This window comes from Arvicola amphibius, chromosome 5 (genome assembly GCF_903992535.2).
Source record: "Arvicola amphibius chromosome 5, mArvAmp1.2, whole genome shotgun sequence".
Taxonomy (NCBI): Eukaryota; Metazoa; Chordata; class Mammalia; order Rodentia; family Cricetidae; genus Arvicola; species Arvicola amphibius.
The window spans coordinates 43,649,140-43,675,387 of record NC_052051.1 but is presented as its reverse complement, the minus strand read 5'-3'; the positions used below and the strand labels follow the sequence as shown (position 1 = coordinate 43,675,387).

General features: G+C 44.3%; 1 protein-coding gene across 1 annotated transcript in view; it reads right to left on the bottom strand.

Annotated features, from left to right (window-relative positions):
* Positions 1-26,248, bottom strand: part of Slc23a2 (solute carrier family 23 member 2) — a 100,004-nt gene that overhangs the window by 29,674 nt on the left and 44,082 nt on the right. Inside the window, exons 2-5 of the mRNA XM_038330729.1 lie at positions 24,169-24,403; positions 15,230-15,328; positions 11,693-11,809; positions 9,233-9,390 (exon numbers count right to left, since the gene is read on the bottom strand). Of these exons, the coding sequence (XP_038186657.1) occupies positions 9,233-9,390; positions 11,693-11,809; positions 15,230-15,328; positions 24,169-24,276 (482 nt within the window). The 5' untranslated portion in view covers positions 24,277-24,403. The remainder of the gene's footprint in view (positions 1-9,232; positions 9,391-11,692; positions 11,810-15,229; positions 15,329-24,168; positions 24,404-26,248) is intronic.

The following is a 26,248-nucleotide window of genomic DNA, read 5'->3' as shown; positions in this document are numbered from 1 at the left end:
GCACAGCTTCTAATTCTAGGGAATTGGGGGGGGGGGGGTTCAGAATCTTTAGAAGGAGTTTTTATTTTCATTTATATGTATGCTAGAAGAGGGCATGGGATCCCCTGGAGTTACAGGTGGCTGTGAGCCACCTAACATGGTGGCTGAGAGCTGAACCTGGGGCCTCTGTAAGAGCAGCATAAACTCTTAATTGTTCACCCATCTTTCCAGCCCTAAATCTGCATTTTTGAATCATCACTTCAAGGTGTAGCTGATCTTTTCAAAACTCCTTAAAGCCTCAAGCTCCTTGGGATAGATCAGTGGTTTTCAATCTGTGGATCCAGACCTCTTTGGAACAACCCTTTCACAAGGGTTACCTAAGACCATCCTGAATTTCAAATATTTACATTACAATTCACAACAGTAGCAAAATTATAGAGTTATTAATTAGCAAAAAATAATTTTATGGCTGAAGGTCACCACAACATGAGAAACTGTATTAAAGGGTCACAGAATCAGGAAGGTTGAGAACACTGTGCTAGATGTAGGGATTCGTGATTTTGTCACTTGATGAACTCACTGACTTACTGGTTTTAGAATTGTGATCTTCTTGCTCTGCTTATGCTATGCTAAATACTGAAGTTTTTGAATGCTATCCTTTTACTAATTAATTTCTCACATTTGAAGAAATATAAGATTGCTTTAAATATGTGGAAGATTCACATTGACTTCTTAATGTATTGTCTGTTAGAGGAGCAATGTCCAGTGTTCAACATCTGCCTGGCACAAGCACAGCTAAAGCAGATGTGATGAAAAAGCTTCCTTCAGTCTTGAGGAGCACCCCTGTGAAGGAGACAATACCTATGGTCATCTAGAATATAACACTGTGGACAGGGTCTGTCACCTGTCACCTATGCTTGTCATAAAGATTGAAAAGCACTGAGCCACATGGTGAGTGGCTATAAGAACCAAGGCAAAGAGAAAAGAGGTATAAAATGGGGGCCACAGGATGGACATGGGGACACCGAAAGAACCCAGACTCTTAACCTCAGGGGAAGGCCCAGAGGGGCAATGAAGGTGAAAGAGAACCCTCAGGAAAAAAAAAAAAAAAATGCTCAGGAGATTAAGCTCTGAAAGGATCACTGTGAGGGAAATGGGACATCTGTCACCTAGAAGCTAGTCTCAGGCATGAAGGTTGAAGCAAGCCATAGCGGTCTGTCCATGGCTCTAGGTGTGATCCTTATCTAACTGACTTCCAAGTCCTTTGCTGTTGACTCAGAGCCTGCTAGCCACTTAACCTCTAATGGCTCTCTTCCATACTGGTCTGCCCTTTCTGTCCTGAAGCAGTTAACACCCTGACAGGAAGATACAGCCTTTTCATTCACAATCTTATTCCCAGGACCAGCAGTAAAGAACTTAAGGAGTTACTTATAAACATGCTTGAAAAGGAATTTTGTTAGAGGAGAATTAAAAAGTTGGGTCTTCCTAACATATTGGTTTGGATTGAGAACAGAGCAGAGAAAAAATCTGCACAACTTTCAGGAACTTTGCAATCAGTAGGGAAGGAGAATGAAATTCACACTCCAAGGACACCATCAGAAATGGTCTTCTCTGATGAGACAGCTCAAAAGGCCCCACGTCCTGCAGAAGCACCATGAAGGTGCAAACTGTATCTGCCCTGACAGAAGTCATCACTGTAGAGTGTACAGTACGTTCCCTCCACAACTAAACCTGGGACAAAACCTTCCAATCCCAAATGAACACTGACTTGAATCATCTGGACTACAGAACAGTTTAAGAATAACATCTTTAAGAGAATCAAATACGCTTGGCTCCAAGCAAGTTTTATCACTGATCAGCCACTGAGAGTATGGGCTAAATGTCGGTGAAGTAACGTGCCAAAGAAAACTGTTTGGAACTTGGCAACACTTTGCTGTTGTTTACTCATCCATCACTCGGCGGTTGGGAAACAGACTACATACCTAAACTATGTTACCCAAACACTTGAGCAAGCAGCAATTACAACCTTCTACATCTCCCAAGAAAAATAACAATAAAACAATAAGTAATCTAATATTCTGGCATAATTATATTTCTCTAGTTCCTAAAGTATTTGCAGTTCTTCCCACACCCAGTACAATCCAAGCCTGTTTACCTTTACCACATGCTAAGCACCCTGGTAAGGACTCAGTAATTACTCATTACGAGTCACATGGAACCCATCGGTCAGGATGTCCCACTAGGTGAAGGTACTTATTTAAGGTGGTGACTATCTCAGCATGTGAAAATGCTTTCTCGCTAATAACCATCTGTCAGGTGACTCAGACTGTGATATTACTACTAACTTTACATTCTAGCATGAGCTTTAGGTATTATGATTCTCTGGCAGTTAAACAATATTTTAATATTTTGAGCAGGATCTTGCTAGATAGCCCAGGTTGGACTCCTGGTTTTCCATCTATGTTTACAACTGACATCCTTTGGAGAGAAGTGTTTCCCTGTTTGTCCCTGTATCTTCATCTCCCCTTTCTCTCTCTTGAACATCACTGCAGGCACATGAATTCCTTTTTTATTCAAAGTTTTGTAACTTCTTACTATAAGTGTTCTTAATAACTAAACTGCCCAAACCTGCCCCGAGGGCTGTTTAAGTCAATTCCTGTTTCTTTTGGAGCTCTCCCCACACTCTCATTTTTTTAAAGCACATTTTAGCTTTTTGGAGTGAGAGGTTCCGGGTTCAACTGATCCTCTAGGTTCCCACTCTAAGCCACTTGCTCAGAGAACACTAGCCCATTATACTAAAAATGGAAGTGAGGAATCGAGTTCTGGACACTAAGTGGGCTCACTATTACTTGGGGGAGGAGGGCTCTTTCTAGGCCCTGTGTGCGGTAATTAGGAGTGAGATTAGATAAGTAGGAGAGAATTGAGGAGGATAACACCCTGTCCAACCAGCACCTCTGGAACCTTTCACATAGCAGATCGCTCCTTTTCCTTTGGATAATCTCCCTTCCAAACACAATAGCATCAACTATCTGGGGTTTGTTAGCAAGCAGGATGTGGCACAGCTCTCTGCTGACTGCAATGGTGGCTATGGGGCTGTGCACACCGGAAAACTCACCTGGCTACACAACTTAGAAAAATAAAATGTACTTATTAGATCATGACTATTTATTTATTTATTTATTTAACCTGTGTTTGAGGAGGGGAGGTCTCACTATGTAACCTTGGCAGGCCTAGAACTCACCACATAGATGAGGCTGGCTTCAAAACCACAGAGAGTTAGAGCTACCTTAAAGGTATGAACCACTACACTAGCAAAGAAACCTTTTAAAAAGCTTGTCTATCAGGCTGGAGAGATGGCTCAGTGGTTAAGAGCACTACTTCTCCTCCAGAGGTCCCGAGTTCAATTTCTAGCAACCACGTGGTGGCTCGGCAACCATCTGTAGTGGGGTCTGCTGTCTTCTTCTGGTGTGCATGAAGGCAGAGCTCTCATATACATGAACAAATAAATCTTTTTTAAAAATGAAGCATATATGGGAAGATAACATATTGCTTAAAGTTGTGTGAAGTACTGCAACTGTGTAGTGGTCCGGAAGTGGAAGGAGCTACCTTCCCGATCCTAACATTTGGTGAGAACTGTTTCCTGTTACTTCTGTCAGTCACCAGCGGAGAGGTAAGAAGCATGGAGGATGAGGAAGAGAATGTGCAATCTGTAGCATGGGAAATGTGCCAGGCTAGCAGGACCTGACAGTCAAATAAGAAAGGTGCAGAGAGCCAGGTGGTGGTGGCACACACCTTTAATCCCAGCACTCGGGAGGCAGAGGCAGAGGCAGGCGGATCTCTGTGAGTTTGAGGCCAGCCTGGTCTACAGAGCTTGTTCCAGGACATCCAGGGCTACAAAGAGAAACCCTGTCTTTTAAAACTTAAAAAGTGTAGAGAGAACATATAGCAAAGAGTTTCTTAATCCCTGACACTATGAAGATTTAAAACACAACAAAAAAGAGCAATCTCAGGTAGCACGGTCAGCACCCCAGCCAGAAAACATGCAACTGAGGCAGGAGCGACTGAGGCCTCAGGAGGAGCTAGGTCAAATAACCACTAATATTTTCTGATGGCCTCTGTCCCATCCAAGTCAGGACACTACCTATGTGGGCAGGTGCACTCCCACTCCTGTAACATTCATCCGGGACATGCTACCCCACCAGGCTTCCTTCTCCCTTCCAGAGCTGAGGTAATAATGTCAGCTATAGAACTGGCAGGGACAGGCACTACCTTGCATGATATTCAATAACATGCTTATTATTATTTTACATCAGAGGGAATGGTCTTTGAGAAGCTGGCGAACCTGTCTGGAATCTCAGACTAGGCTAGGCTACTAACTCTATAGTTCCAATGAGGTCAACTAGAAATGGTATCTTTTCAAGGTCATTTCCCTCCAGGTTTTCTCTGGCTTCTCAGTCACTGTACCATTTAAAGTGCTTCCTTAGTGAAGTAGGTAGTAAACTTTATTTGAGGGAAAACTCTACAACCAGCTATTATGTGCTGCTTGGCATGGCAGAATACAAAGGGCCTAGGATCACCGGCACAGTAATTTTGGTGAAACATTCACCCTGAATCATCCATGTTTCTGGCTCTATCTTCCAGTTCACAACAAGTAAGAGATTGTACAGCAAATTAAACAGTACATGAGGACACAAACAGACAAACTGGGATCATGAGTCGAGGAGACACCTGGCCTGACTCTATCTAAAAAGACGGTATGGGGAGGTAAGGGATCAAAGACATAGCCAGCCAGAGCACCATATGAGCTTAATTAGACCCCGCCCCAGAGTTATAACACACATCTTAGGGACAACTGGGAAAATTAAATGTGGACTGAATATTAGATCATATGACAGAATAATTATTTTTCTCAAGTTGATAAATGGTGTTAGAGTTACTCAGAGACCATCATCCCCATGGCGGCTTAGGGTGGGTCGTCATGCTATCTGCAATTTTATTTTCAACTGGTTCACAAAAACTAAAACAAGCACAAGAACCCCTCAGGGAAGAAGAAACATGGGCAAACTTTCAACCTCCCTAGACTAACCACTATTCACCCCAACCATATGGGCTCAAGGTTCCCAGGTGTAAGACTTAAACATGCACCGCCCTCAGTGAGGGCCGCTTAAGCAAGGCCCCTCTCCCTAAAAACACACACCCTGGCCACAAGAAGCTAATAAAACAAAAGGCAGGAGACTTTCTCCTGCGGACAGTGGCTAATTAGAAACCAGATACTTAAACTAGATTCAGGGGCTCTCAGCGAAGAAATCTCCTATGTTCCTTCCTAAGCAGGCTTGTGCCTGACCATGAGGAGTCCCTTTGGCAGCCTCACCTGCCCTCCTTTACTCTGGGGATGACAGAGGGAGTGCACTTCCTGGAGTAGGCATGACAGGTCCTCTGCCACATCTGTGAGAAAATCCTTGAGGCAGAAAGGCACGGGGCTTAAGAGAACCTCCCTCACACTAATTCGAAGTGTCTGTGCAGAGGCGGGGGTCTCCAGACATGACGGCTGCAGGCTGGCTGGCTGTGGGTTAGAGACCCTGAATAACCCTATCTCCACGGCAGGGAGATTTTAAAAGGTTTGATACCAGCTCTTAGAACAAGCTCAGGGTGCAACTAAATCTGACAAATAACCAGAGTGAGAACTGTTCAGTCTCCATCCCAGGAGCCAGGTAAAGAAGACAATGGAAGTGCAAGGAAAAAGTCAGTGCAAGGAAGGAGAGGGAAAGGGAAGAGGCGTCCTGGAAGTCACCTCACCCAAAGGAACGCTCTCAGGAACAAAACAGCCACTGACGTCCCACAGGTGAGGCTGAGACTCACAACCCCCAGTGGAAAAGACGACGGTCCCCAAAGACAAGGAAGACACTCTTAGGCAGCAAAGCAGGGAGCGAGGACCTGCAGCAGCACTGTCCCCACCTTCTCCAGCCCTGGAGATGCATCGGCTCTGGGACAGCATCTTAGCTTTAGGTCTGAGGAGGGACACAGACACATCTGTTTCATCATCTTTGTTTCTCAAAGACCGATTCTGGCTTTCTTTCATCTTTGGAGACAGGGCCTTACTATGTAGTACTGGCTGCCCTAGAATTCTATATATAGACCAGACTGGCCTCAAACTCAAAGTGATCCACCTGCCTCTGCCTCCCAAGAGCTGGGATTGAACGCGTGCACCACCTTTCCTGAGTTCTATTTTTATAGAACAAGGTAAAGATAGGTTTTCAAGGCAGCAGTAGGAAAAGGGAGCCGGACCTAACCACGGACCGCTCCTTTCCCTGCTCTCCAGGTTCTGTAGAATAGAAGGCGCATCCCTCAGAGGCAGGGCCCATATGCTAGCTGCCCAGTGATGGCAGCACAGGGTGTCAACAAAAGGCAGAAAAACATACATACATACAGAACTTATGAACACAGATCACCACCAGAGGTTATTCTGAGAATCTGTCAAGAAATCACAAAAGCTTAACATAAAAACTTCTTCGGCTAAGGAAGCCTGAAAACTGACAAGTAAACCAAAACACAGAGCACTGGCAATCCTCTAGACATGATGCTGGAACAGTCCGGCTCTACCCGCACAGCCACACCAGTCTCCCTCCAATGTCCACCTTTCATCTCCTTTGTGTGAACTGCTTCATGTGATCTTATTTTAAACAGGAAAATTTTAAATATCTATTGAGATGATAATTCTCAGCACCTGGTGATGGTTCCTATTACTATCTAGCAGAACCAAAAGGAAGCCCGTCTTAGTTACACTCTACAATTGCCCAAAGTAATCTGCAAAACCACAATAGATGATTAAGACAAAAGCAAAAACTCATCCAGGGACACTGGAAGCAGCTCCCTCTAACCTGCCCAAAGAAGGCAGTTGCCTAATGCCTAAGGTTCTGGGGCTGAAAAAGATGTCCCACAATTTTCTTTGGTCGCATGCTGCAAGCTAAGGCACAGTCCCACCACTGCAGGGTCCTAGTACTCAGCCAAGTCCTGGCTTGTGCTGGTGAGAGAAATCCTGGGCAGGGTCCTTAAGTTGCTGCTTTTGCTTCCACCTCTGCCAAGGTGAAAGATACACTCTCTTCCTCCTGGGCCAAAACCCCAAGTCTCTGGGATATATCTCCACCATTACCAGCTCTTCAAGTCATAGGCAAGACATCAGCACCCGTCTTATGGCCCTATACAATGTTCTGGGGTATGGACATCAACATACGTGCACAATCCTGTCTGCTTGCCACCTAGAGTCACTCGTGCCTTCTACACACATAAATCATTAGATATATATGGGGCTGTCAGTACTTTTCCTCTTTTCAAAGGTCAAGATGGACACCACTCAGACCTCAACAGAATCCCACAGCCCAGGCCCAGCATGCTACCACAGCATCCACTCTCCTGGACAGTGCGCCTGGGTCTTAGGATGGAATACCAGACTCCTGGTAAAACAGACAAGCATGTGGCCACACATGGCGAAGAAGGATACCTCACAGAAAACAGAGAGCCTCATGAGCACACTGAACACCCCATACCCCCACAGAGCTGCTATCTCCAGTCCCTAAGTGGGCAAGTGGCAGCATCCTCTCTAATTTTTCTTGGCTGACTGCTCTCTCAGGGGAAAAGAGGGGTGAATTGCCTGAACAATGGACAAAAAGGGTGTCCTCGAGACCAAAAGCACTTGCCTTGAGGTCCACTTGCTGAGTCATTTTATGTAAGGCTGCCCACCAGGTTCAGCAGTCACCTTGCCTGGCCTTAGACATGATGTGGGAACACAGCTTACACAGGCAGATACAGGCACAAGAAAGAACTTCCATCACTTCTCAAAGTCAGCCAACTCCAACAACTCTAGGTTAAGCCAGCTGTTTAGGAAAAGTATTTCCCCAGAGTGCTGTGCCTGTGGACAAGGTAAAGTCAACAAAAGCTGCTCCACCAAACCTGTGGCCAGAGCCTTAAACAGCGACACACAACACCAGTGTCACCGCCGCCGCGGTTAACCGCCTGGCTTGAATGCTTTGTGAAAGGCCGGGCTCATCACTTTCCCCAGCACACCAATGACACCCTGCTCCTCTCTTGTGGGCCCCTGGAGAGAACACCCCTGACCCTTCTGCTCAGTGTAGTGGCTGCACATTGTCTAGCAGAATCTAAGAACCCTCAGCTTGCCAGCCCCATGGCCATGTGCAAACAGCCTCTCTCCGCTAGCAGACCTGCAAGGGAACAGCCATTTGCCTTCCCACTCCACCTATACCACAACCAGACACTCCAGTTGCTATCACCCGGGCAGGGTAGCCCTTGCGAGTTCTGAGGATTGATTCTAGCACATTAGAATACAGGTCACAGCTGCCTGCTTATTCACTGGCCCTCTTGCTGCCACTTCCTAGCAGGGAAAAGGAAGCTATATTTGCACTGTCTCCCAATAGATAAAGAGACCAAACCACAGACTTTGCCCTGGCAAGTAGGAGGCTATGCTGTGAAAGGGTTGAATACGGAAAGGAGAGGGAAAGACCAGCTAGGAGCATTGGCTTCCTGTATATCCTGGCTCAGCTCCATACCCAGGTACTGATAAAGAGATAAACAAGCCAAAGTGCTGGCACCATAAAGGGCAGCGTGAGGAAGTGGGGCAAAGACAGAAGAAAAGCAAGCCACATTAGAAGAATGAATCCGAAGAACATAAGACTCGTTTGGAGAAATTCAGGAGAGAACAGGATTTCAGGAATCTCGGGAGTGGGGGACGAGGGATATGCAGGTGTGCTGCATGGGTGGGCCGCTGGGACATGCAGGAGGGTGGGGCTCAGAGGCTGACCTGGAAAACTGGGGAAGGCAGAGAACAAGGGACAGCTGTGCACCAGGAAGATTGCAGCCTGGGCAGCCTGAGGAGGGGAGTAGTGGAAAGATGGCGTGGGCTGGGGAGTGCAGAGTCACGGTGCAAGAGACCAAATGGGAACTTAGTCAAGGAGACTGGGTCTGAATTACAGGAGAGAACTAGAAGGCATGCTAAAGACTGACAGTGCCTTGCCAGCCAGCAAGGGCAATAAAAAGGCTTTGTTTCCAGCTTGCACAATGGGGTAGTTCCCTTCGTGAAGAGAAGAAACATGGGGCCCGGGACACCTTGTAAAGGTGGGTTGGAGACCAATGGCCACTGGAATACGCTGTAGCATCAGCTGATCTGTCCAGTAGCGCTGGATAAAGGCCCAGCTCTCAGAGCTTTGCTGGGGTGTCAACGTCCCACAGAACTCCATCTCACCTGCATCCAAATGTTGTCTGCAGCAATGTAGTGATTCCCACGCAGAAGAAAATGGTCCCGATGAGTTGGCTGGTGGCCCATTGGTCATCCCCCACGCACATGGCATCAGCCAGCAGGAAGGGCACAGCGATTGTGCCACTGAAACACGTCAGGTAGTGCTGCTCGAGGAGAGACAAGGGGGAAAGTAAACCTGCCCTTGCTTTTGCTTGATTTGTGCCTAGTGTTGCTCCCCTGGTATTTTTAGGATATAAAGACCACAGGAAGAATCTCTAGGTGTACAAGTTATACATTCCGACGATCATGTCCATTCAGTTTGCCACTTTCCTTTCCCTATTACCCACTTGTATTATGACAGCACCGACATGCATTCACATCAGCACAAAGGAAGTTCTCAATAGAAGTTTAGATATTTCTTACTAGAGATACCTACTTTTGTCCTCCCAAACACTTCTCTAACCTGCTAACTGCAATTGTGCTGAACCACTCTTGCAGTCTTGAAAGGCACCCTGGTGAGAAATATGATAGGACTTGATTTCTTAAGATCTTGCTTTGCTCGTGTTTTAGAGAGACAGGATCTCACTTTGGAATCCAAAGTATACTGAAATTCACTATATGCCCCAAGCTGATCTCAAACTCATAATCTTCCACCTTCAGCTTTCTGATATTCAGAGATAACAGGAATGCACTGAGCCCAGCTAACATGTTCACATTTTACCTTTGCATTCCTAAGATATTAGTGTACGTAGTTCTTTCATTTGTTTTCAGCCCTCTCAGGTCTGGGGATTATAAAAGACAGTGAGTTCACAGCAGAAGGCATTCTCTGCCTTGTTCTGTGGTGACACCACTAGGCAAATATTTACCTGTTCCAGTTTGGGTACAGGGTTTGGGGGCACAGTGGCTACAGGAATCCTTCAGAAAGAGCCCCACACTACTCTTCCTTTTAGGACTCTGTCCTCACTCCTGTGGCTCTTGAAGATAGCCACAGCATTCACACAGTTCACTTCCCTTTCTTCCCCTAATTTTCTAGCTCTTCATTTCTATTCTGTGAACTTCTCTTTTTCTTTCCCACAGCTTCCCATTTCTGCCCAAGTCAGAAAAACATAAATATTGACTGCAACTCGGATGTACAGGTGTGTGTGTTCTGTTGAGAGCTTCTCAGAGCACTGCACAAATGGTCTGTGCACTGTCAAGAACAGGAGGCAAAAAAAGTTGTTCCTTCCATTTGACTATTCTAGAAACATCTATAATACAAAGATCTGAAGGTGTGCCTTACATTAGGTCCAGGGGACTTGACCTGAGTTAAGTTATGCACCAAGCCCACTCAGCCCTCCAGCTGCAGGGTGGTGAGGAAACCCAGTCGGGCACCAGTGAGAGCCAGGCACATCCAGTTCCAAGCAAACATAGGGGTCTGGGCACCAACAGTGAGCTTCCCAGCACCTGAGAAACCTCAGAGGAATTGATCACAGAAATCTGAACAAGAAAATGTAGAAACACAGACCTCAAAACAGGACCCAAACCCAACAGAGTGATCAGAAGCCAGGCAGTGAGGCTAGCGAGGAGACAGCCCCCTGCCTACTCCTTTTATCAAAAAGTTACTTTAAATCTGAAAGCAGGACAAGGGTAATGAGGAAAGCATCAAATCTACAGCGGATCTTTCTGTCAGCCTTCCCTCCTGCTGGAGGAAGATACAGCAGACGAAGGCTGGGAGGCAGCAAATTTCCCTTCCTTTAATAAATAGTAAGACCTTCTTCTCGTGTCCTGGCTAACAGGTACTTGCCATGACCACAGACTGCTAAGGTCAGGGATGGGAGGTAACACTAATTACTGCTTTCTCTCTTTTCTGCTTTCTTCCTTCCTCTATGCTGCCTTCCCTGCAGCTACTACCTTTTCCTTCCTATTGTATCACTTTTTTTGTTCCCTGAATATTTCTTTCACAGTTCTTTTCTTCTTCCTGCTGTTTATTAAATTAATGTAGAAAATTCTTATTCACCATTCTTGGAAAATAATTTATAATAAATCTTAATTAAAAATAAAACTTGGGGACTAGAGGAATGACTCAGCAGTTAAAAGCATCTATTGTTCTTGCAGAAAAAGGGATTTCAGTTCCCAGAATCCTCATCAGGCAGTGGGAATCCAACACCTATGACCTCCACAGGCACCTGTAGTTGTATGCATACCCACACACAATACATAGAATTAAAAGGGGAATAAAACAAGACTATGGGGGGGGGCGCACATGCCTTTAACCCCAGCATTTGGGAGACAGAGGCAAGCCAAGAACAGGGTAGTCTACAGAGTGAGTTCCAAAAGAGCCAGGGCTACACAAAGAAACCATCAAAGAAGGAAGGGAAGGATAGAGGGAGGAAAAAAAGGAGAAAAAAAAGAAAAGTATCTTGAAAATCTAGCTGGTAACAGTACAAGCACTAGCCCAGATGTAACCCCCTGGAAGAAGCATCTTACCTGCAAACCCAGAAATATGCACAAGTACCAGGGAGGAACATCTTCTATAGTGTAGATCATATCCGACCTCTGGGGATCCAGACTCCCAGTACTGTCCAGGGTCTCTGCAAGAGAACTCTGGAGTCGAGATGAGAAAAAGAGGGGCTGAGCCACTGCCCAGAACATGTTAGCTCTTTCAGCTTAGCATGGCCCTTGACTTCCCCAAACCACATTCCACTGCTGCAGCCATTCTATGTTTTAGGCATTGATGCAGGGTTCAAGTACTCTTGTTCAGAGCACTAGTTCTCAGATCGAGGACTATCTCCCTTGGCATCAGCTCATCCCCAAGAGCACCAAACCTGAGCAGACCTTCTGCCCAAGCTTAAGGACTCAGATTTTGGTTTTAGCTTTATCTAAAATAAATAAATAAATGTATATATAATAAAATATTTCTAATACTTTTTGTGACAGTTTAATAAAGATGTTTAAAATGTTACATATTGCATGCTTTTGAAGGCCAACGTCACCACGACAACTAACCCAGCCTACATCAGCTTAACAGAAGCCTCAAAGAAACCCTGTCTTTCCACACAGTTTTAAAACTGCTCTGGTTTCTAAGTCTCTGCAAATAATTAATTGTATTTCTTAGAATCTGATGTATCTGTGGTGGTTGGAATGAGATGCCCCCACAGTCTCAGGCACTTGAACACTTGGTCCCTAGATAATGGCTATTTGGGAGGATTAGAACGTGTGGCCTTGCTGGAAAAAGAATGTCACTGGGAGTAAGTGTCTCTGCTTTCCAGATTTGAGCTCTGGCTGCCTGCTTGCTGCTAAGTTCCCTGCAGCAATTGTCATGGAGCCATAAGCCCTAAATAAACCTTGGTTGTGGTATTTTATCCAAGTATTTAAAAAGTGACTAACACAGTATCTTCTTAAAAAGTATTTTGCAACCTAGCAAAGTAATAGGAAACAAAATAAAAATGTTCCATCAGGAAAAAAAATTGAGAAGATATTGTGACTTCGGAGCCCATGTCTGACGGATCCAGCCCACAATGTGCTGCTGGCTCCATGCACGTCATCCAGTTTTCCTTGGAAGGAGGAGACAAGTTCTTGGGAGGATGAATCCCTTTCCACAAACATGCCAGAGTCTTGCTTCATCTTCTACAGTTACAGGTACAGTCTAATGAAGCTGACATTTGACTCAGAACAAACGTTGCCTCTGGTCCAGCAGCAGATGTTGGCAGGCTTGCACTGCTGAGTGTGTGGTATTGTGTCTTTTGAAAGCCATTTCTAAGAATTTAAGCTAGAATTTAAACTCAGCCACACGGGTGGCCAGCCACACCTAAGAGGCTGATTCCCGATAAAACCTTCCATGCCAAAGTTCAGATGAGCTTCCCTAGTTGGCCTCATTTCGTGAGTGCTATCCATTGCTACGGGAGAGTTACAGTACTGCCTCCATACCTGCACTGGGGGAAAGGTGACAGAAGCCTGTGCGTGGTGTCTCCATAACTCTGCTATTTGCCTTTTTCCAACCAGGAATTTTATCTGCTGCTTCCCTCTATAAACAACTGTGAGGATGAGAACTGAATCCTTAAGAAATGATTGAAACCAATGGCAATTCCTGAAATACTTGTCTGTACTGACAGACTGAGGACATACGGGTTCAACACACAAGGCAAACTCAACATTGTCACATAGCTTACAAAAAGTAATAAAACCTAAGGGAATCTATGCTATACTTTGCCTAATGCCCCCTGAAGCTAAATGTGCTAAAGGCTTCCTTAAGAGTGGCAACATCCTTGCTGGCCGGTGATGGAGCACATCTTTAATCCCAGAATTTGGAAGGCAGAGGCAGGCGGATCTCTGGAAGTTTGAGGCTAGTCTGGTCTACAGAGCAAGTTCCAGGACTGGCTTCAAAGGTACACAGAGAAATCCTGTCCCAGAGGTTGTGGGTAGGGTGGCAACATCCAAAGATATTATGGACCTTTAGGAGATGGACTTTATGGGCATAATCTTATCACTCCAGAAAATGGGGCAGAGGATAAAGGCCAGGTTAGGTCTCTCTCCCCCTCCCTCTCTCCCTCCCCCTCCCCCCCTCTCTCTCACACATACACAAAACCCAGAGATTCTGGATCATGAGAACTGTGCCATAGGGTTCTCTGTGTAGCCTTGGTTCCTGGCCTGGCCTGGCTCTTAAAGGCACCATCAGCGCATGGCTGAGAACTGCGCTCCTGGAGTATACTGTGGAACCCTGCTTGTCCCCACCCCCCCTCTACTTTCTGGTTCAGGATGTGTGAGCCCTTGTTCTTATGTACCACCTGCCCTGAAGAGCCATCGTTGGCAATGCCCACTGGGGTTGCCCATCTTCCACATCCAGACATTTTAAGCCAGGACATAACTCTCTTTACTTCATTTTGTTATAGTGATGTAAATACAAAATTATACAAACATGGTTGTGGTGATATTTTGTTTGTAGAATGGCTGCGGAACCAAGCAGGACAGAAAGTTCCGTCTATACATCGTCACTCAATTAAAAAAAAAACAAATAATGAACAAGCACAATAGCAATAACTTTATATATGTGTGTCTGTCTGTCTGTCTAATCATATACATGTGTGCATGTATATATATATATATACATATATATATACACACATGCAAATACAAGTATACATCTATGATGTGGGATGTCCTTCTATATGCTGTGAATATGTGCTGCTTTTATTGGATGGTGAATAAAGCTGCTTTGGCCTAAGGCAGGGCAAAATATAGCTAGGAGGGAAATCCAAGCAGAGATACAGGTGAAAAGGGGCAGAGTTGAGAGAGACACCAGCAGCCACCCAAGGAGCAAAATGCCAGAGTAAGCAAGGTAAGCCATGTGGTGATACACAGATTAATAAAATTGAGTTAATTTATAAACTTTTTATTATAAAAATTATAATAAAATTAATAAAAATGAGTTAATTTAAATGTAAGAGCTAGCTAGTAATAAGCCTGAACTATTGGTCAATCATTTATAGTAATATTAAGTCTCAGAATGCGGGATCAGGAAGGATGAAAAGCTTCTGTTAACACATCTATACACACAAATATACATGCATACATGCACATACATACATACATACATACATACATACATACATGCTTGCTTTTGAATGCCACACTGGTAGCTGAACGTTTTGGATTTCAGATATTCATCTTAGGCACACTTACCTTTTATTGCTATTTAGAAATGAAAGCCGACACCCAGAGAATCATGATCATTTCCTTAGAGTCTGAGTCACCTCTGTAATCAGACTTGACTTTCAGTCCTCAAGTTCTTAACCACTGTTCTCAGGCATTCTGGCGGAGGCTTGAAAAATGCCTAGATAATGACTCTTACAGCTTTCTAACCTTAACTGCTGCTAAGACAATTAAAACCTAGCAATTATGACTCTTCCATTGCAAAACAGACACGCAGACCACCCCCTCACACAGAGCTACACTGTCCCAAACCAGAGACATCCTTGGCCCTGCAGAAACATGGGTCAGGCAGTAGGAAGGGGTGAGCAGGGGTACCTTCTCTGCGATGCCATTCTCCGTGGTGTAGATTGCCATGAGCTCAGTGTCTTCATTGTCCTGCTCTCCACTGGACGTGGCCCCACCGTTGATCACCACCTGAGGAGAAAGGCTCCACTGAAAGGCTGTTCCGGCACTTGCCGCTTCACTGTAGGCAAATGTGTTTTTTCCAAAAGGCCTCTCATAATTCTTTTAAGAGCCCTAAAATGCATTTTGCATATCACAACAGCAAAGTCTGTTTTTTCTTAAACAAAACTCCAATATGGATATGGGCTTTTTTAAATGGGAAATGTGCTATGCCCCATAGGTGGAGCTGGGAGAGCCAGAGCCCAGCAGGGAAACATTCCAAAGAAACCTCTGGCCATAGGATCAACAACACCCTCCAAGACAAGGGAGGTGACTGGATAAGCCCATGTTGCAATGTGGGTGACCAGGTTGCTGCTGAGTGGTGGTATCTAAGTTACTTTGGTTAAGATGGCTTCTTCAGGAGCCAAAGCAACTGCAAGTCTGCTCTAGAAAGAGGAAAAGTTAGTTAGCTCAGAAGAGCAGGTCTTGCACCTCACCTGAGCAGCACGACAGAGCCAATCCTGTTGGTAGAGGTGTGAGTGAACCAGAACCGAAGCTGTGAGCATGGGAGAGTTGTCCCCATTACTCACCTGTTGTGTGGGGACATGGGTGGGACAAAGACCCCCCCCCAATCCATCACACCTGAGGCGGGTGGGAGAGCTGGCCCTGAGGTCACAAGAGTGGGAGAGCTGCCCTGCCCCTCACCAGCTACAATACTTGAGAAAACAGGCCCTGAGGTCATAAGAGTGGTTTGCAATGAACCCTTGCAAATAAAGATGTATGGATAAAGGGGTGGGGAGGAAGTGTTGCAGTCAGAGGACTATAACTCAGCAGCCTGATGTGTGTAATTGCTTGGTCACTGGAAGGTAGGAGGACCTACCCATCTTGAGATGAATTCAAAGGAGGTCTAGCCCCACGCTATGCCTCCTTTGGTGAGAAACAGTATGATTTATCTGGTTAGAAACAAGAAACAAAAGTATTTTCATTCCTTAGCCAAGTGGTTCCATTCCTAGGTATCTCTAAAGATACAATACTGAAAACAAGAGGCTTTAATCCCAAGAAACTAAGATAGATAGATAGATAGATGATAGATAGATAGATAGATAGATAGATAGATAGATAGATAGATAGATAGATAGCCAGACAGACAGCTAGCCAGCTAGACAGACAGACAGACAGACAGACGCAAAGACAGAAAGAATAATATTTAGTTAGGGGGCTTCACCCCAGCTCCTGGCATAAGCTCCCTCCCCTGGGAGTTGCCTCAGTCCAAACTCCACCTCCAAGAAAACCCACCAAATGGTGACCCCTCCCCACGGAGGTTCAAAAAAGCCCCCTAAACGGTAACCCCTCCCAAGGGAAGGTCAAACCACACCCACAGGATATTTAAACTATCCCCCAGAGAATGAACATGCGGTCTCCCGGTTTCCAGTGTCCCCCTCTCCATGTTTTCCTGAGGGTAAGGGGGTGCCAAGCCGGAGTACTGGTAGCCATTAAACATGGGCATCTTCTAATTCGGTCTGATTTGGTCTGTTTGGGATTATTTGCATTGGTGGAGAGGTTGGTCGTTTAAGGAAAAATAATAATAACCACTCATAAACTCGTTACACTCAGATACTATAAGGGAAATGACTTTTTAAAGACTTTTATTTATGTATATGTAAGTTTGTGGGTACCTGAGGAGGCCAGAAGCGGGCATCAGGTTTCCTGAGGCTTGAGTTACGGGCAGTTATGAGCCCTCTAAAAAGCAAGTGCTCTTAACTACTACGGCATCTTTCGAGTCCCAGAAAAGTCATTCTTACATAGATTCTGTAACATCAAGGAAAACCTTGTATGACTTAGCTATAGTTGTGACAGTGGGTCTACATTTTGTTTGATTTTTTTAGGACAAGATTTTGCTAAATAGCCCAAACTGGCCTAGAACTCTAATAATACTCTTCAGCCTCCCTGTGCTGGCATCAGGAACTGTAGAAGAAACGGCGGGCTGCGACCCGCCACCTGGCTAGCTTTACCCAAAATAATTACACGGAAACTGTATTCATTTAAATACTGCCTGGCCCCTTAGTTTCAGCCTCTTATTGGTTAATTCTCACATCTTCCTTTAACCCATATTTAGTAATCCATGTAGCACCACGAGGTGTGGCTTACCAGGAGAGATCTTAACCTGCGTCCATCTCAGAGAGGAGAAGCATGGTGACTCGCTATGGCGACTGCCTGAAGCGTCTCCCCACTGCCTGCTACCCAGCATTCTGTTCTGTCTACTCCGCCTACCTAATTTTCTGTTCTCTTAAAGGGCCAAGGCAGTTTTCTTTATTAATTAACCAATGAAAGTAACATAGACAGATAACTCTCCTCCATCAAGGAACAATGCCACTCTATCTGGCTCCAAAGACTTTTTAAAAACATAGGATTAGAAGTCCAGCAGCAGAGACAGGAGGATCTCTGAATTTAAGGCCAGACAGGTTTACAATGCAAGTATCAGGCTAACTAGAGCAACATAGCAACATAGTGAGGGGTGTGTGTGTGTGTGTGTGTTCATAAATGCCAGTGGCCATGTCAGGTGCAGCGGAGGGCAATTGAAGTACAGGTGTTAGCCTACCAGGAGGCAAATCCCTGATGGGTGAATCTCAGACAAGGCTCCGAGAAGCCAGAACGTCTTTTGCTCCTGCTGTACTTTCACATGTTTGCCACTGCCATCTTTCTCGGGCATCAGGCATGGTGTGAATGGGTGTGGAGAGGTCCCCACTGACTGTAATGGAAACACCCTGTTCTATTGGGCATTTTACCTGTGGATTATTATAAAGATGATTTATTCCTAAGCTGCACTGTATAATTGATAATGTTAATTAAGTACAGTTTTGATGATAAAAAATAAAACAAGTGTCACACAGCTAGAACACATGATTTTCTATTGAGAAGCCGTATAGACGGTGGCTTAGGTTAATAATCAAGAAAAATAATTGAATACCAGTAGCCCAGCTACGTTACATTCTTTTAACCTAAATGTTAGGAGATGTGTTCATAGGGCTCGGAGTGTATTATAGCTGAAACAACGCTCTGAAAATAAGTTAGACTAAGATGTTTTTGTCAAATAGCTTTGAGGGGAAAAGTCCAAGAAGATGATCTAAGTTTTAGAGAGGCACAAAGTTGAGTGAGGAACTCATTATGGTCCGGGAACAAGAACAAAGTGGCCCAATTATCATTAGCTGATGACCAAAGGTGATGATTAATTCCTTATACACATTTCTGCCCTCAATCTCCTGATATAAAAAACTATTGATAAATGGTTATGCATTTAAAATAGAGCTGATTGTTTTTCATGCATAAAAGTTTAGGTTTGTGATTTCTTTAAGACTACTTATAAGATTACCTTTCAAGATAAGTGATTGGTCCTTTCTTTGTAACTGAAAAAATGCAGCCTGCCAGTAAAAGAATACCTTGCTTGCTTACATTCTGTTAATCTACAACAAGTTGCTTGGGTATGAATATAGATGGGTTCCTGGGGATAATTTGTTTTTCACCTGTAATATTAAAATGTTTAATCGTGTAAAGGATATGGAAAACATGCTGTTTCTTACTTGTATTCATTGTAATCATTCACTTGAAAAATAGAATGTAACCACATTGTAATTTTTATATTGCCCTAAAGATTTTGTTGGAATATATAGGCTGTAAGGGGAAGAATGAAGAGAGTTAGAAAGAGTTAGAAGGAAAACATCAAGAATGAGAGAAGGAAATCACTAGGAAAACAAAGAACAGAGAGAACACAAAAAAAGAATAAAGATAAGGTCTGAAGGAAACCATCAAGAGAGTGTGTGTCTTTTTCCCTTACCTTCTCAGATAAAAAAAGTCACAGTACAGTCAACTCTGGATTCCCTCTGAGCTTCAGGCCCCCCAGGCAATGATAATAAATCAGTCAGTACAAACTATATTGGTTAGAAACATATCATTGTAACACAAATTCCATATATAGGAATTAGAAGGATAGCTCGGTGTTTAATAGCACTGGCTGCTCTTGCAGAGGACCAAGGTTCAATTCCCAGCATCTACATGGAAAATTCAGAATGAGAGCCTATCTCAAAAACCACCACCACAACAACAAAAAAAAAAAAAACATAGATTAGCAAAAGACACATATACAGTTTAAATTCCAGCACTGTGAAATAAATACACAAAATAGAAAACAGTGATGATTGTCTAAGATAAACTATGTAATGCAAAATAGAGAAAAGGGACTAAACCAACAATTCATAAAGAAAACCCCAAACAAACAAGGGAGGGAAGAAAGTGAGAGAGGCCTGTATAAGATCAAGAATAAAGTAGGGACTCACAAGGCCCTACTCCTAGGTGAGGAAAATCAGCAATTGATGGCTGCTCAGAGGAGGAGAGTCAATTTTCTTTAGGGGTATGGCCTCTTGTAGGTTGTCTAAGCTCTGGTGGATGGCTCTGTACCAATGGTTCTCAACCTGTGGGTCGGGTTGTGATTCCTTTGGCATAACAAATGACCCTTCCACAGGGTTGCATGTCAAGTATCCTACATATCAGATATTTACATTACAAGTCATAACAGCGGCAAAACTACTATTATGAAGTAACAATGAAATAATTTTATGATTGGGGATCACCATAATATGAGGACCGTATAAAGGTCACAGCATTAGGAAGGTTGAGAACCACTGCTTTGCACCCACGCACATACAGCGGCATTAACGGGACTGTGCAATGTGAAGAAGAAGATGGGATGGAATGGGGAGGGAGTGTGGGGAGGTTCTGGGAGAACTTAAAGATGGTCAGGAAGTTGACTATACTTGTCTGGGCTACACAGCAGGATGAAAAGGTTGGATGGGGCAGGGGGAGAAGGAGGGAGGAGAGGAAAGAAACTTTGAAGCTGACATAGTAACACAAGAAAAATATCCAAAAAAAACTATAATAGTATCAGCACACAAGCCAAAATTTAAAACAGATGACAATAACAACATACTCCCAAACATTAACAGGGGTTGTCGTTAATCAAAAGGCCATTTTCACTCCCTTTTCTTTACTGCATTTTGGTAGTTTCCTATAATGAACAGAAGTTCTTTGTTCAAGAAGGAGTCATGAAAAAGACTAGAGTTAAGCAACAGAGTGGGCATAAAGTTCCTGGGACTGAGGAATTCCAGAGAGATTTCCAATACACTTACTTTTGTATCTAAGGAAACTGAGCCAGCAAACAATTAAATTTCTCACTTGAAAGCAAGTTTTAAAGTCCATGTTTTAAAGTCTGCCAAAGATCTTAATTAACACACTGTAACAGAATAGAATGTTTTTAGTACTTTAAGCAAAGGTCTGCTTTAAAAGTATTTCTATCCAGGTACAGTGGTGCATACCTATAACCCTAGGTTTCAGAAGGCTGAGGCACGAGGACTATGGATCTGGAGCCAAACCGGACCAGAGCAAGACCCTACCCCAGAAAACAAAAACAAACAACAGACAGAATTCCACATCACACCACAGCTTCTTCTCTGAACACCTGGGTTTGGGGCTTTGGTTGGCCTGCCCTGGCTACAACAATATCCATGTTCGCAGTCAAATTCAAGTCTGCACTTGAGGCGGCTACAGCATTCCAACTGCAGCACAGCAACACTGCAGCACTCAGCCCCCACGCAGCCCAGGGGAACACACAGGCCACATGAACCTTCCTAACATGACACCAAGAGACTCCATCAGAGAAACCTGAGTCTGCAGTAGAATAAGCCATGGGCAAGGCCACCCCGCTCCTTGGGTACCTCTTACGGAACAAGGGTGTTGGAACTGGCTGGATGTGGTAGTTACACAACACAGTGAATATATCATATGTCTCTGACAACTTTATTTCAAACTTTGTTATACAAACTGTACCTCAAGAAAAAGTTTTGAGAAAGGGTCTCAAAATGTAGCCCGAGCTAGCCTCCTGACCCTCTCTAGCCTTGGCCCTAAGCTCGGATTTCAGGAAAGTAGTGCAACTACAGTCTACCTCAATAAATTTTAAAATTTGACATGGTACCAAAACCAACAGATTTTAGCAAGAGTTCACAATCACAACTGCTTTCTAGTCATATACACATGGCAGGTGCTCCTTGAACTAAATGAAAGCTCAGATACTTATTTAGCAGATCCTAGCTGTGTCCCAGACAAACAAGACTCAGCCCTGATACTCTACAGGAGATCCATCCAGAGCAGGTGCCAGGTGCCAGGCTAAGGAATTTTCAGCCACTCCAGCTACAGCGGAGGGTGGGCAGGCAGGCTAAAACCAAAAGGCAGCAGCAGGAGCTGAGGTAGGCAGAGGCAGATGGAGGATTAACAACAGTCTGGACATATCCGTCCCACTGAAGCACAAGGGTACAGACTGACACTCTGAGGTAGATGGGGGCTTTGTGAGCTGTACTCACAGCTCCAGACCAGATGCTGGGACAGAAGAGCATACACATGGCTCTGGGCCACATGCTGGGGAAGATGATGTCTTAGCATATGCATGGCTCTGGACCAGCTTCTCGGGCAGAGAATGTTTTAGCATATATACGGCTCTGGGCCAGATGCTAGGGTAAAGATGTCTTAGCATACACATGGCTCTTGGTTAGACAACTTAACACCCAAACGAGAAAAAAGTCATTTTAAAACCAGTTCTTCATGACAAGTACTGAGGGTGTGTGAGTGTATGTGTCTGTGTGTGTACATGTGTGTGTGTGTGTGTAAGGAACAAAGATTAAAAAAAAACATTGATAATTGTGTAACATTTTCACTTTGTGACCTTCTGAACACAGTTTTACCAAAGAAACCGAACAGTCTTAGAATGCTTTTTAAAACTTAGAAGACTTGGGTTTGATCTACACTATTAACGTGTCTTGTAGGGTGCTCAAGAGATGGTTCTGAGCAGAGCCGAAGTTGAGCTAGACGTGGACAGTGGGGTGCAGCCACAGCAAGGATGACTTGCAGGGGTAGATAGGGAATCTGGGCATACTGGTTCCATATCACTGAGATAAGAAACACAAATGTAAGTACAATTCCCAGCACCCATATGATGACAAAACCCACTGTAACAGCTGTCCAGAGGCTCCAATGCCCTCTTCTGGCCTTTGCAGACACTGCATGCATGTGGTACACAGACAAGCAGACAAAGCACCCATCATACATGTAAAATAGAGGTTTAAAAGAAGAAAACAGTTATTTGTGGTTCTGACTCAAGTTTCAGGGGCTGTGTCTGGTGATGGCTGTTCTGCCTACAGAGTCTGGGAGCTATGGAGAACAGCTCACGATGAAAGATAGGGAATGGACCAGAGACTAGCTAAGCTGGCTTTTATAGCAACCCGCTCATTAATCTCTTAATCACATTCACGCATGTGGGGCTTAATGGCTTGGTATGTGCCCGACAGGCACTAGTTACCTTAGTACCATTCATCCCTTTTTATGCAAGGGCTGAGACACAACACGATTTCACTATGGGGACAGGGACAGCTATGCACAGGTAGTCTTACAAGACAGGTGAGCCACAACTCAGTGCAGCTGCAGGAGCACCTGAGGGGAGCAGGGCTAAGAAGTTCCAGAGACCATGATTCCTGGGGCCTGGGAGCTTCGGGCTGTAATATCAGCTACTCCACATGGTCTTGTTTGAATGTGGCCACCAGGTACTGCAGAGGACTGTACAAGACTGTAGAATAGAGGCTTTAAGACAAAATCCCAGCATAGAATGGGCAAGATGAGCAAGAAATCCCAATACTAGTTGAGGAGCTATTGGCATCTGACAGACTCAGGGATAGGAGAGTCTGTTTCCTTTAGTGATATGAACCCTGGAAGGTGAGCCACACAGCAGTGCGGTCTCAACTCCCAACACGAACTGGACTTGCTGGAAAAAGAAAAGAAAAAAGAAGAAATCTCAAGAGTAGGGTAGGAAGGCATACAGGACTTGGGGTAAGAGGGAAGAATGTGCTCAAATTACATTGTATGAGATTCTCAATCAAAAAGAAAAAAGGAAGAAAGGAAGGGATGGAGGAAAGAGAAGGGAAGGAGGGAAGAAGGGAGGGAAGGAGGCAGAAGGTAAAGAACAGAGGTTTTGCTGCATCAGTCAACTTTAAGGCCTGTTAGGTCTGAACTACATCTTTGAAATATTGTAATATAGGATTCCAATAGTATGTCATTCATCTCTCCCACCTACAAATTGAGAAGTTGGATGACAAGTTACTTCCTTAACAGGACAGTTTTTGCTGTGGGACAACAGTTTTACCCTTTAAAGATTTGTTTCTTGTACCTGTTTTAAAAACTGATGATTGGCCAGTAGGCGGAAAGGAAATATAGGTGGGGCAACCAGGCTGGAAATAGAGGCGTGGTAGGGAGAACAGGAGAATTCTGGGAGGAGGAAAGTTCAGTCTGCAGTCATCATCCAGACACAGAGGAAGCAAGATGTGACTGCCTCACTGAAAAACATACCAAGCCACATGGCTAACACAGACAAGTATTATGGGCTAATATAAGTTATAAGAGTTAATAAGAAGCTTGAGCTAAATAGGACAATCAGCTTATAATTAATGTAGACCTCTGTGTGTTTCTTTGGGACTGAATGACTGTAGGGGGGGAGGGGCAGAAATCTCAGTCAACAAGTTTTAAAGAGAAAATGAAGACTCCAGAGTACAGCAAGCATTGGGTGGTTTTAAAACGTCAATAGGAGTGTGTATTTCCTTCTTGGGTTAACCCAACCAAGCAGGTGCCCTGAGGCTGGCTGAGAATACAGCCAATGCTGGGTTGTCTCAAAGACATAAGAGGCAGTTGATTTTCAATGCCACAATGTTCACTGAAAACACAGATGTTAAAGTCTGCCCTACATCTACTCCCAAGAGGAACTAGAAGGCAAGAGATACCCTTACCGGGAGAGTAAAGAAATTCGGGTGCTTTGCATCCTCTTCATATTTGCCTTCCGTGGAACCCCCAGCCTCCGCTGATTTGGAGGTCGTGTTCTTGCCAATGCCCATCATTAAGAAAGTTGAGCAACCGATACAACTGCAGTGAAGGCTTATTCAAGCCAGGAGCTCAAGCAGAGGCAGCTCTTCAGCACCTGGAACACGGGATTCTCAGATGGAGATTACTGTCATTTCTTATCACCTGCAAGAGACAGCACAAGAAAGTCAGAAGACAATGACCCAGCATCAGACTTCCTGCACAAAAATAGTCCAAGTGCACCCAAACAGCTGACAAGATACCACCACTGCTTGTCAAGAACCCACCCGCTTCACCTACAGTCAACCACCTGTTGAAAAAAGGAGCACAAATATGGTGTAAAAAATATTAGAATATAGGACGAAAATAATAGCTAAGGTAGACCTCTGACGTACACTAACCTCAAGCTTCCTGACAGAACATCTCCAATGCTGAAAATGTTCTGTACCTGCCCTGTCTAGCAGAAATCACTAGTCACCTGGCACTTAAAAAGTGCCTTGTGCTGATACAGAAGTGAATTTTAATTAAAAATTTAAGACAATGCAAATATAGTCAATTTGTCATGAATGGATGGCAACACGACTTAAGTAATTCTAAATTCCCTACATATGTCCCAGGGAAGGCAGAAGGCATTCAACATCCAATAAGAGACAGATACCCTAGAATTAAGTGGCTATGCAGAAGCCAAGAAAGGCAGTACCAGGATGAGTTCTTAATTGATTAGAATAGCAAAAATAAGGAATCAAAACATGCAGGCTCGGCCAGTTATAGCATAAGCCTAAAAGGAAGCCCAGATCCTCCGTCTTTCTCCCAAAATAGGAGGTAACACAGAGATGGGAAGGGAAAGATCACCACTACCAAATCCAAGGTGGATATGAAAGTTTGAAGAGTATAAGAGATCACATTCAATAAAGAAACATCCAACATTCCAAACTAAAATAAAACTAAGAAAAATTCAAAATCAGAAAGCTCCTGCAACAATAATATGCAGACAAGTTTTTAAAAGAGAAAAAAATTAAAATAATTTCAAACCACATAGCATAACCTGGACAATACAACTAATCCACCCTGGATTAACAAACATTTGGAAAACTTGTCTTCAGAAGTGAGAAAGCACAAAGGATACAAGGGCTGGCACATGTCCAGTAAAACATGTCCAGGTATGCCAGCTTTTTATAAAGAAAAGAGTGATTCAAGCAGGCAGGAGTGGGGCGGGGGAGTGATGTCAGACCTGCCCTCTAAAAGGAAAAAAAAAAGTAACCAAACTAAAGGGTGTATAGAATGCAAATTGGGAACTTCCTTTTCAACAATTTCTCATTTGGATTGGGTTGGGGACAAGGGCACACGAGAATAAGAAAAGACATGTGAAAGTTGAGCACTCAGCAGTCATGAGAGTCCAAAGGGAAAACAAAACACTCAGCTTAAGTTTAAAACTTTGTATGTATGGGTATTCTACCTTCATGTATGTCTGTGCACTATGTGCGTGCCTGGTGCCTGGAGACCAGAAGAGGCCATCAAACCCTTGGGACCAGAGATGTTTGTTGGCAACTATGTGAGTGCTGGGAGAGGAACCAGCGTTCTCAACCACTGAGCCATCTCCCAATCCCAAGTTGCGTTCTTGAACAGAGAGAATCCAAGATACCCACCAAACCTTTCTGAAGTAGCTACTCATTTACATCCTTATCGTACCCACATCTACTTAAAATAGTATTTCTCAACAGGACTGACTGCATGCACTCCAATGGCAATATTTGTATTTGGCCACAAGTGGGAGAGCTGGTTAGGAGGAGGGAGCAGTGCTGACCAACCTCTAAAACACAGACCAGGTTCTGAGGAAGGCTTTGGGGAACACGGATCACAAAAGAATGTGGGGCCAGGCAGTGGTGGCACATGCCTTTAATCCCAGCACTCGGAAGGCAGAGATAGGTGAGTTTTGTGAGTTCGAGGCCAGACTGATCTATAGAGCAAGTTTCAGGACAATCTCCAAAGCTACAGAGAAACCTTGTCTTG